This window comes from Lampris incognitus, chromosome 19, assembly GCF_029633865.1.
Source record: "Lampris incognitus isolate fLamInc1 chromosome 19, fLamInc1.hap2, whole genome shotgun sequence".
Classification (NCBI taxonomy): Eukaryota; Metazoa; Chordata; class Actinopteri; order Lampriformes; family Lampridae; genus Lampris; species Lampris incognitus.
This window is the reverse complement of record NC_079229.1, coordinates 9,219,868-9,231,247: the sequence shown is the minus strand read 5'-3', so window position 1 is coordinate 9,231,247 and position 11,380 is coordinate 9,219,868. Positions and strand designations below refer to the sequence as shown.

Below are 11,380 nucleotides of genomic sequence, written 5' to 3'. Positions count from 1 at the left end.
CCTTCCTAAGACCAGAAGAGAGGATCACATCACTCCAGTCCTTACTAAGACCAGAAGAAGTGGATCACATCACTCCAGTCCTTACTAAGACCAGAAGAGAGGATCACATCACTCCAGTCCTTACTAAGACCAGAAGAAGTGGATCACATCACTCCAGTCCTTACTAAGACCAGAAGAGCGGAACACATCACTCCAGTCCTTACTAAGACCAGAAGAAGTAGATCACATCATTCCAGTTCTGAGGTTGTTACACTGGGTTCCTGTCCATCAAAGTATTGATTTTAAAGCTTTGCTCTTGGTCTATAAAGCACTGACTGGTTTAGGTCCAAAATACATTTCTTTTTCTTTTTTTGTGGATTTCCCCCCCTTTTTCTCCTTCATCGTACTTGGCCAATTACCCCACTCTTCCGAGTCATCCCAGTCGCTGCTCCACCCCCTCTGCTAATCTGGGGAGGGCTGCAGACTACCACATGCCTCCTCCGATACATGTGAAGTCGCCAGCCGCTTTTCTTCACCTGACAGTGAGTTTCACCAGAGGGATGTAGCGTGTGGGAGGATCACGCTATTCCCCCCAGTCCCCCCTCCCCCCTAAACAGGCGCCCCGACCGACCAGAGGAGGCGCTAGTGCAGTGACCAGGACACATACCCACATCCGGCTTCCCACCTGCAGAGCCAGAGGTAACACAGGGATTTGAACCACCGATCCCCGTGTTGGTAGGCAATGGAATAGACTGATATGCTACCCGGACGCCCCATTGTTAATTCTTTTTAAGTAGATAAACTTACATATTGTAGCTTTAATATAAAAAAAAAGTTCATATAAAGTGGCCTCTTTCCCAGCAGCAGCTCCCATCCAAGATGACTGCCAGCACACAAGTAAAAAAAATCAAAGTGCACAAGTATGTCATAAAAATCATCTCCATTTTAATAGTTAACAGCTCATTTATTTAATTAATTCACAAAACATGATGTGGTACTGTGAATATTTAAGGGTTCATAACGAGATAATAAAAAAAAGTTAGTTTGTGCAAAAGAGTGCAATTCATAGAGACACAGTGATTAGTACAGAGACTGTTGGATAAAACAGCAGAGAGTTAAAACAAAGTCACCGTTTGAAAAACCTTCACCACGTACGACCCCTTTCAAAATGAAGCCGAGCCCACCTCCAGTGCCTTGCTGTTTGAGCGACTTTACGCCGCAGCATCCCTTCCATCATCTGCTGTTTCAGACACCTTGACTTGGGCTGATCACTGGAAGAGGCCTCAAGGCAGCTAATATTCCTTACGTCACAAGAAATAAAAGACTCATAAAGATGAACAAAGACTCAAAATATAAGAAAACAGATCTAACAGAGATATAATGTATTTTTCCACATTTTATAATTCTATTTCATGGTCCCTTGTAAGTAAGTGGTCCCAATCCCTGGGTGGAGAACCACTAGAAATAGGAGGTAGAGAGGATGAACAAAGGATGAAAAGAGGTAAAAAGAGGATGATGATATTTAAGGTTCCAGGGATGATATGTGGTGTTATGAGTAAATCTGCTCTGGGCGGATTTGGATTACACAGTAAAGGCAGCTTGTACACCAGGCATGCTGTTTAAGGAACAACGATGCTTATGATCCTCATGGACACCGGTTTGCTATTACTGCACACGCTATGAGCACTAACATTACATTGGCAAATAAGCCGCTAACATGCTAGCTGTTACATCTAGCAACCACGCCTCCTTGTGGTATGAAACTGGTTGCTTACGTATCTACATGTAACAACTGTACTGTCATATGGTAGTTAGTTGGCGGTCAAAAGGCTTCAGCACATGAGGTATCATGCAGAGCACATACATACAGACTAACATGGAAGACACGCAAAAGGCTGGAGTATTAGAATCAAGTTGACATGCAAAATCTCTGGGTAACGTAGTCCAATAAGTCTTTAAAAAATAAACTACAAAGACCGGGACGTGAACCTCTCGGACAGAGGATAAAAGAGGTCATTTAAGGCGTAGCAGAGGATGCACAGCAAAAGGAATGTAAATGAATATGTACTGCATTACCATAAAGCTAGAGTCTGTTGTCCTTGGCACTTGAGGGGATAACGTTTCGGACAAAAATTTCCCCAGTTAAAAACAGGGGTTCATGTCCGCACAGAATGGACACGTGGTGAAACAAGAGTCGAGTTTTCAAGAAACGTCCCAAGAGCACCAACTCCTCCAAATTCTTCTTCCCATGTTATGTTCACGCAAGTCCTTAGCGTCTTCTGAAGTGTTCATTTCCCACCACGAGGTTGTGTTCTCCTGTCATGAACATTGCATAGATTCACACTCCAGAGTCCATCAATTCTTTACTCTTCTTCCATTTTTTCTTCTTTTCTATTTTTTGTAAACATGAGATCGGAGTTCAGAACATAAGGCACCCACTGCGAAACTGAATGATGCCCGTTAAGTTTCCCTCATTGTGGGATTATGTTGTTTCATTTGAATGTTGTGTGTTTTGTGGTCACACAAAATGCGTGGCCACACAGGGCCCAGGCATATCTGTGTCTCTATATGCATGGGCAAAAACAGTCTCATCCCCATCTTCTAGGTCCAGACCTCCATGGGGACCATGGCCTCCTTGGAGCCAATAGGAGGAAGTAGGTTTTGCTCAGAGAGGAACTGTAGAGGAAATTGGACCAGGAAGCCGCGGATCTTCTTCAGCTCTTCATGGGCGCGGGGCGGATCCTCTTTCTCCAGGCCCAGTTTGGCCAGGTAGCCCTCCAACTCCAAAATGTTACGCACGTCGCTAGAAGGCAGGCAGCGGAAGACCTGAGATGAGCGAAGAAAAAGAGAGAGAAAGCCATAAGCAATGGCCTATAATACAACTTATGAGAACATCCCCCCATTTTCAGCCTCATGTCAGTCTACCTGCGACAAGGAGAGCACATGAAAAACACCTGCAGTTGTTCCCAATCGTTTCTTTGGAGCGGCAACGAAAGAGAGGTTTTTTTCTGGCCGCCAAGTGACGTATCGTGACGTCTGTTGGGGATGGAAAAGCTGCGTACAGCCTTGCAGGCTTTCTTTTTTTCCTCCCCAATTGTACCCGCCCAATTACCCCACTCTTCTGTGCCGTCCCGGTCGCCGCTCCACCCCCTGTGCCAGTCCGGGGAGGGCTGCAGACTACCACATGTCTCCGACAATACATGTGGAGCCGCCGGCCGCTTCTTTTCACCTGACAGTGAGGAGTTTCTCCAGGGAGACGTAGCGCATGGGAGGATCCCGCTATTCCCCCCCAGTTCCCCCTACCCCCCGAACAGGCGTCCCGTCCAACCAGAGGAGGCGCTCTAGTGCAGTGACCAGGACACATATACCCACATCCGAATTCCTACCCGCAGACACGGTCTGTAATGACGCTCGACCAAGCCGGCGGTAACCCGGGGATTCGTACCGGGATCCCAGTGTTGGTAGGCAACGGAATAGACCACTACGCCAAGCGGACGCCCACTTTGCAGGATTTCTAATTGACTCTAAACACACCATTCAAAAAGCATATCCTCATTCTCTCGACTAAACTACATTTCTGATGGTGGAAATGAAGTCCCACAGTGCTAGCGTGTACACGATGATACGTACTCTTATGTGCAATGCATTCTGGTACATGAAGGCACTGTGGGAAAGCCTTTGTGTGCAGGAGAAAACCAGTTTTTCTGTTAATATAGCACAGAGTGAAGACTTTATTGCTTCAGACGGCTGCATTACCCATCAGTACTGATTGCACACACACACACGTACACACACACACAAAACCATCAGTTAAATGTCCTTTTAACAAATTGCTTCACAATGGACACCAGCTGCTGGCATAGCATTCAGCCCGATGCAGTCTGAACTGGATGAGTTGTTCCGTTGAGTATAGAGAACGAACAAACGAATGAATGAAAGAAAGAAATAATGAATTAATTAATAGGAACCCCAGTTACCCTCTGGTAGATGGTGGCGTTGCGAGCCCCCGTGGCCACCCAGACCTCTTTGTAGAAGTGGTCGCTAATGGGGTCAGACACGTCGATGGAGGGGTCACTGTTTGCCCCCAGGATCATCCTGATGGTTGGTGTGGAGAGAAAGGGAAAAAGGGGGTTGGAAAAAGCAATAAAAGAGAGAAAAGGGGAGAGAGGGATAACCAAGCATTACAGGAAATTGAAAGCGGAATGTACACACACACACACACACACACACACACACACACACACACACACACACACACACACACACAGACACACACTTTTCTTACATTTTACTCGGCACCTTCCAAGTTCATGTCTGAAATACAACTCATTACAACGTTTACTTCTTTAAGCAGTTTCATTCAGCTTTGCCCCTCTGTGGCTTCCATATTCGTAACCATGAGGGATGAAAGAGGAATGCTGGGAGAAATAAGGGACCAGGAAGTACCTGAAACATGCCAGGCGAAGCTGCAGGGCGTAGGGTCCCGCCTGATACTCCTCCCCGTCCATCACAGAGGCCACGGTCTGGGAGTCCTCGACGATCACCGCCACCTCGCTGTCTCTCTTCCCCAACATGCTGCGGTCGTTGATATTGGCAGAACCTAAACGCACCGAGGCGAGAGAGGGGTTCGACGACTACACCTCCTTCTTTTTTAGACTGTTTCCTTATCAGCAAATCCTGTCATTATGTGTGGGGTTTTTTTTTTCTAACTCTGTTACTGCATTGGCTACCTCCACTTGACACCTATTACATACCTATTACACATTTATTACACACCTATCCATCCTGAAGGAGGGATTCCTCCTCCGATTTTCTTGCCGAGGTTTTGAGGTCTGATTTTTAAGTCCTCTGATTTATGTAGCCCCTATTATAAATTAGGGGCTACATAAATAAGAGGGGCGGAGAGGAAGAGTGTCAAAAAAAATGAAGAGGATAACAGGAAAACTAGGAGGCTAATGTTCCCATTTTTACAAGGAGGATTTTAAAGGTGTTGTGTATTTTTTGTTAACCATATTGGCAGCAAATCCCTCTTAAAACTACAACTGGGATTGAGAGCTTTACCGATAAACTTCCCTTGATTTGACTTGAGCACATTGTGGGACATGGGGCAGTACCGGTATCCACCAGCAGAGGGCAGTGTTGGACTGTGGGTTACGATTTAAACGCAAAGCAAACAAACTTTGATGGCTCCTGAGTACTGGGATATCGTTTGCATTTTGATGTTGCGTGTATGTTGGAAAGAAGTTCATATTCACACTCATTTGATTACATCTAATATATTATTATCCGAGGATCAAAATTCAGCCCTGGTCCTTTTTCAAAGGAATGTCTTCCAGACGGTAAGCATCAATACCATCAATTACAGAGCATCCATGGTTTTGATATTTATGGACAAATGTAAGTCTTAAACGCATCAGCGACGCTAAATATCAAAAGGGTCAATTCTTCTGAATCTTCATGGTGTTAACTGTAAATACAAGTGTGGATGGATGGGAGGTGTATAAATGTGTGTTGTCTTTATTTTTACCGATGATGACAGTGTTGTCATCGGCGATGAGCATCTTGCTGTGGACGTAGATGAGCTCAGTGACCAGCTTCCCCTCCAGCTCAGCGTGAGTCCTCAGGCCAGCGAAGGAGATGTAGTTCATCCACTGGTTTCCCACTGGGGGGGGGGGGCAGAGAGAGGGGTATGGGTTAAGAGGGTGAAAGCGGAGGAAGGACAGAAAGAGGGGGAGAAAGAAAGTAGAGAGGAAAAGAAGAGAAGGAAAAAAGAAGAGGAAAGAAAAGAAGACAGGAAAAGAAGAGAGGAAGAGAAAGACAGGAATAAAAGAAATAGTAAGGAGAGAAAGAGAGAGACAGAAGACAGGGGGAATTAAGGGTTCAGAGGGTGAAAGCAGAGGAAGGACAGAAAGAGGGGGAGAAAGAAGGAAAGAAAGAAGGAAATCAAAGAGAAAAGAACAGAAACTGCACTTAAAACTTGAACTTGTGGTTTAAGTGCGAAGGTAATCGAATCATCAAAACCAGACATATGGTTCTAGTGTTGTGCTGTTTTGTCAGTGTGTGTTTGTGTGTGTATGTGCGTGCCTGTGTGCACATGTAGGCATCTGTGTGTTGGACAATATGTGTTGTATTGAGTTATGGCAGGTGAAGATTATAATTTTAGATAACAGACATGTTCTTTATTTTATTTTTGCTTATTTCGAACATTAAAATTTTTCTAAAATGTATAATAAAAGAAAACAAGAGAGAAAAAAAATCAGAACAAGCAAGCGATATCATCATCAAACACGTGTTTTAAACCTCGGCAGTTCGAAAAGGAGTAGGCAGAAGCTAAAAAAAACTTTTCTAGTCCTACCCCCTTTTTCTATTTTAGTATTTCAGCAGTGAACTGTGTGATTTACATCGATAATGTGTGTGTATGTGCAGGCTGCAGATCTTTGGTTGACCCTGTATTTATATAAATACATAACATTTGCTGAGCACACAAGCTCCTTATCTGCTAATACACACACTTGGAGCCTTGGCTGCATCTTGCTTTGATTCCCTCGTGTCATTTTTTTTCTGTGTTATTGTTACATGAAACATTGTAACTGTTTTTCTGTGTTACTGTTACATGAAACATTGTAACTGTTTTTCTGTGTTACTGTTACATGAAACATTGTAACTGTTTTTCTGTGTTACTGTTACATGAAACATTGTAACAGTTTTTCTGTTACTGTTAAGTGAAACACTGTAACTGTTTTTCTGTGTTACTGTTACATGAAACATTGTAACTGTTTTTCTGTGTTACTGTTACATGAAACATTGTAACAGTTTTTCTGTGTTATTGTTCTGTGAAACACTAACTGTTTTTCTGTGTTACTGTTACACGAAACATTGTAACTGTTTTTCTGTTACTGTTATGTGAAACACTGTAACTGTTTTTCCGTGTTACTGTTATGTGAAACACTGTAACTGTTTTTCCGTGTTATTGTTATGTGAAACACTTTAACTGTTTTCTGTGTTACTGTTATGCAAAACATTGTAACTGTTTTTCTGTGTTACTGTTATGTGAAACACTGTGACTGTTTTTATGTGTTATTGTTATGTGAAACATTGTAACTGTTTTTCTGTGTTATTGTTATGTGAAACACTGTAACTTGTTTTTCTGTGTTATTGTTATGTGAAACACTGTAACTGTTTTTCTGTGTTATTGTTATGTGAAACACTGTAACTGTTTTCTGTGTTATTGTTATGTGAAACACTAACTGTTTTTCTGTGTTATTGTTATGTGAAACACTGTAACTGTTTTTCTGTGTTATTGTTATGTGAAACACTGTAACTGTTTTCTGTGTTATTGTTATGTGAAACACTGTAACTTGTTTTTCTGTGTTATTATGTGAAACACTAACTGTTTTTCTGTGTTATTGTTATGTGAAACACTGTAACTGTTTTCTGTGTTATTGTTATGTGAAACACTAACTGTTTTTCTGTGTTATTTTTATGTGAAACACTGTAACTGTTTTCTGTGTTATTGTTATGTGAAACACTAACTTTTGAAATGCTCTTCAAAATCAAGATGTATGGTTTCAACACATACTTTAGGAACTACAATGATCAATAATCACCAGTATATTTATCGTTTACATGGCAACATGTAGGACAGTCCCATAACTACCACCATGTTCAGCTCTCGGGCCCTAAGCAGCTCCATGGGAGCAACAAGATGATAATAATAATAATAATGATAATGATACATTTTATTTGTAAATGCACTTTACATTTCATAGAAACCTCAAAGTGCTAAGATGAATGTGCCTTGCTCAACAGCACCTTGAATAAGTGTTGATGGTGGGAGCTCAGCCTTTCTCAATTAGCTAGGATTCAAACCAGCAACCCCTAGTTCACAACCCTACTTACTCTCCCTCTTGAGCTGGGATATGATGGAACAGTCCCCCCTGATCATGGTCCTGGGAGAGACAGAGAGAGAGAGAGAGAGAGCCATTGAAAGAGAGCCATTGAAAAGGGGAGACACAAAAAGACGTGGTTGTCAAAAGAGCAACGAGCATGTGGTCAGTGCATGACAGATGAGGTGGAGACAGAGGTGCACTTCCTCCTTAAATGTGACAAATTTGAAAAACAGCGACGGGCTTTTGTCCAGGAGCTGGAACATGTGATTCCAGAGTAGCAGGAAATGGATGACGCAGGTAAGCTGCGGGTGGTCCTGGGAGGGGGGCCACCGGCGAGCATTGCAGCAAGATTTATATTATCTTGCCGCAGCCTGAGAGACAGTGGGTGACGGCACCTATTGCTACTGTTGTTGTTTGATATAATAATCATTGTTGTTGTTGCTGTTATTATTATAATCAGTGTTGTATTGTGTTGTTGTTGTTTCACATGCTTTGGCAATATGTACACAAACCTATGTCATGCCAATAAAGCACATATTGAGAGAGAGCGATAGACAGAGAGAGAGAGAATTTTTTTTACTTTTGAAAATTTAACAAGAAACAGACTTTGACATGACATCTTAACAATATGAACAGTCACTCCGGCACTTTCCATCACAGAACCCATTCACATATCAACCGAGAGAGAGAGAGACAGAGTGAGAGAGAGCACAAGAGGGAGTGAGAGAGAGCAAGAGGGAGAGCGACAGAGAGAGTGGCAAAGACACAGAGTGAGAGAAAGAGCGCAAAAGAAAGAGTGCGAGAGAAAGCGACAGAGAGCGACAGACAAAGAGAGAGCAAGAGAGAGCAAAAGACAGATCGAGAGAGAGAGAGAGAGAGAGAGAGAGAGAGAGAGAGAGAGAGAGAGAGAGAAGCGAGAGAGAGATAGTTTATTAATAGAACCTGCTGTCAAGGACCGATCAACACAAACAATTGTATGTATGTGTGTGTGTGTGTGAGTGTGTACAAGTGGAGGGGTGTGTATTTACATAGCAACAATGGCTATCTAATAAAAGGTCAGCTGAAAAGTTATGACATTTAAACAAACACACACACACACACACACACACAATAAAATAAGCCTGCCCTTTGTTTTACAGCCTCCTCAGTGTATAGTCAGTGTGTAATCAATGTGTAGTCAAGGTGTGGTGGTTATCTGTACTGTGTCACATTCTCTCTGTGCCTCCAACGTTCATCAAATAGACCACAAGAACAAGTCGATACGCAGCAGTGTCCCCTTTACACACACACACACACACACACACACACACACACACACACACACACACACAGAACACACCTGTAGTTGAAGTGCATGACAGCCTGGATGGCGCTGCCCCCCTCCTGTGTTGATGTTTCCCTCGAAGCCCGGCAGCAGAGGAGTGACCACGTACACTCGGTACTTCCTGCCCTCCCTGTGGAAGTACAGACACACACTGTCAGGTCATTTCTATCTGGTGTTGCTGATCTGTGAATATGCAAGTCACGACCACCGCCTCGTGCAGGGGAGGCCGGCAGGTAACAGCGAGTCTGAGGAGGAAACGCAGACGGCTGAGAAGCAGACACGGCAGATCAGACAGTTTAAGCTCGGGTCCGACCATGTTTCTCTGCTTGGCAGTGGGGAAGGAGCCGACCCGGCAGCGCTGGTGACTGCTTTTTGGCAGGGCGCTTCACCCCTTGGCCACCGGTCTGGGTAATGAAGACAGCAACATGAAAAACTTCCATTGCAACGGGGCGTGCGGGTAGTGCGGCGGTCTATTCCGTTGCCTACCAACACGGGCATCGCTGGTTCGAATCCCCGTGTTACATCTGGCTTGGTCGGGCGTCCCTACAGACACAAGTGGCTGTGTCTGTGGGGGGGAAGCTGGATGTGGGTATGTGTCCTGGTCGCTGCACTATCGCCTCCTCTGGTCGGTTGGGGTGCCTGTTCAGGGGGGGAGGGGGAACTGGGGGAATAGCGTGACCCTCTCACATGCTACGTCCCCCTGGTGAAACTCCTCACTGTCAGGTGAAAAGAAGCGGCTGGTGACTCCGCATGTAGCCTGCAGCCCTCCCCAGATCGTCAGAGAGGGTGGAGCAGCGACGGGGACAGCTCGGAAAAGTGGGGTAATTGGCGGATACAATCAGGAAGAAAAGTGGGGACACCCCCCCCCCCCCAAAAAAATATCACTATGCTCTGTCCACTGATAACAAGCTCTTATCTCCTTGACAACAATACAACACAAAGAGCTAGAAGGACAGACAGACAGACAGACAGACAGACAGACAGACAGACAGACAGACAGACAGACAGACAGACAGATAGATAGATAGATAGATAGATAGATAGATAGATAGATAGATAGATAGATAGATAGATAGATAGATAGATAGATAGATAGATAGATAGATAGATAGATAGATAGATAGATAGATAGATAGATAGATAGATAGATAGATAGATAGATAGATAGATAGATAGATAGATAGATAGATAGATAGATAGATGGACGGACGGACGGACGGACGGACGGAAAGACAGACAGACAGACAGACAGACAGACAGACAGACAGACAGACAGACAGACAGACAGACAGACAGACAGACAGACAGACAGACAGACAGACAGACAGACAGACAGACAGACAGACAGACAGACAGACAGATTAGATAGATAGATAGATAGATAGATAGATAGATAGATAGATAGATAGATAGATAGATAGATAGATAGATAGATAGATAGATAGATAGATAGATAGATAGATAGATAGATAGATAGATAGATAGATAGATAGATAGATAGATAGATAGACGGACGGACGGAAAGACAGACAGACAGACAGACAGACAGACAGACAGACAGATTAGAAAGATAGATAGATAGATAGATAGATAGATAGATAGATAGATAGATAGATAGATAGATAGATAGATAGATAGATAGATAGATAGATAGATAGATAGATAGACGGACGGACGGAAAGACAGACAGACAGACAGACAGATTAGAAAGATAGATAGATCGACAGAGACACAGAGTGTATGATGGACAGACAGGGAGAGTGAGTGAATGACTGACAGGGTGGCTGAACAGGTGGGTCAGTGGAAGAGAGAGAATGTGATAAGGACGTGTGTACACAGCATTGTCATTGCAAGATAACACCATGTGTACACAGCAGCCACACAAAAACTGTACATTTACAAGGGTGTGTGTGTGTGTGTGTGTGTGTGTGTGTGTGTGTGTTACCTGTATGCTCTGATGATGCGTTCAGCTATGGTGTCTCCTATCTTGTTGAAGACGTGTCTGTTGTCAGCACAGCTGATGAAGAACTGATTCTGAGGACGGAGATAAAAATACACACGTCTCTAGCAGAACACACAACACCAACTGAACGCACAACACACGCGGGGATCCCTAATGCAATACTGCAAAAAGTGTCCAGTCTAAAAAGCTATTTGTTCTGGGGTCGTCTGGGTGGCCTGGCGGTCT

General features: G+C 43.8%; 1 protein-coding gene across 1 annotated transcript in view; it reads right to left on the bottom strand.

Annotated features, from left to right (window-relative positions):
• Window positions 1-908: 908 nt before the first annotated feature.
• The window catches only part of LOC130130151 (phospholipase D1-like), an 11,392-nt gene continuing 920 nt past the window's right edge, over window positions 909-11,380 (bottom strand). Inside the window, 8 exon segments of the mRNA XM_056299888.1 lie at window positions 909-2,805; window positions 3,957-4,074; window positions 4,426-4,579; window positions 5,507-5,641; window positions 7,879-7,928; window positions 9,208-9,248; window positions 9,250-9,322; window positions 11,138-11,226. Of these exon segments, the coding sequence (XP_056155863.1) occupies window positions 2,581-2,805; window positions 3,957-4,074; window positions 4,426-4,579; window positions 5,507-5,641; window positions 7,879-7,928; window positions 9,208-9,248; window positions 9,250-9,322; window positions 11,138-11,226 (885 nt within the window). The 3' untranslated portion in view covers window positions 909-2,580.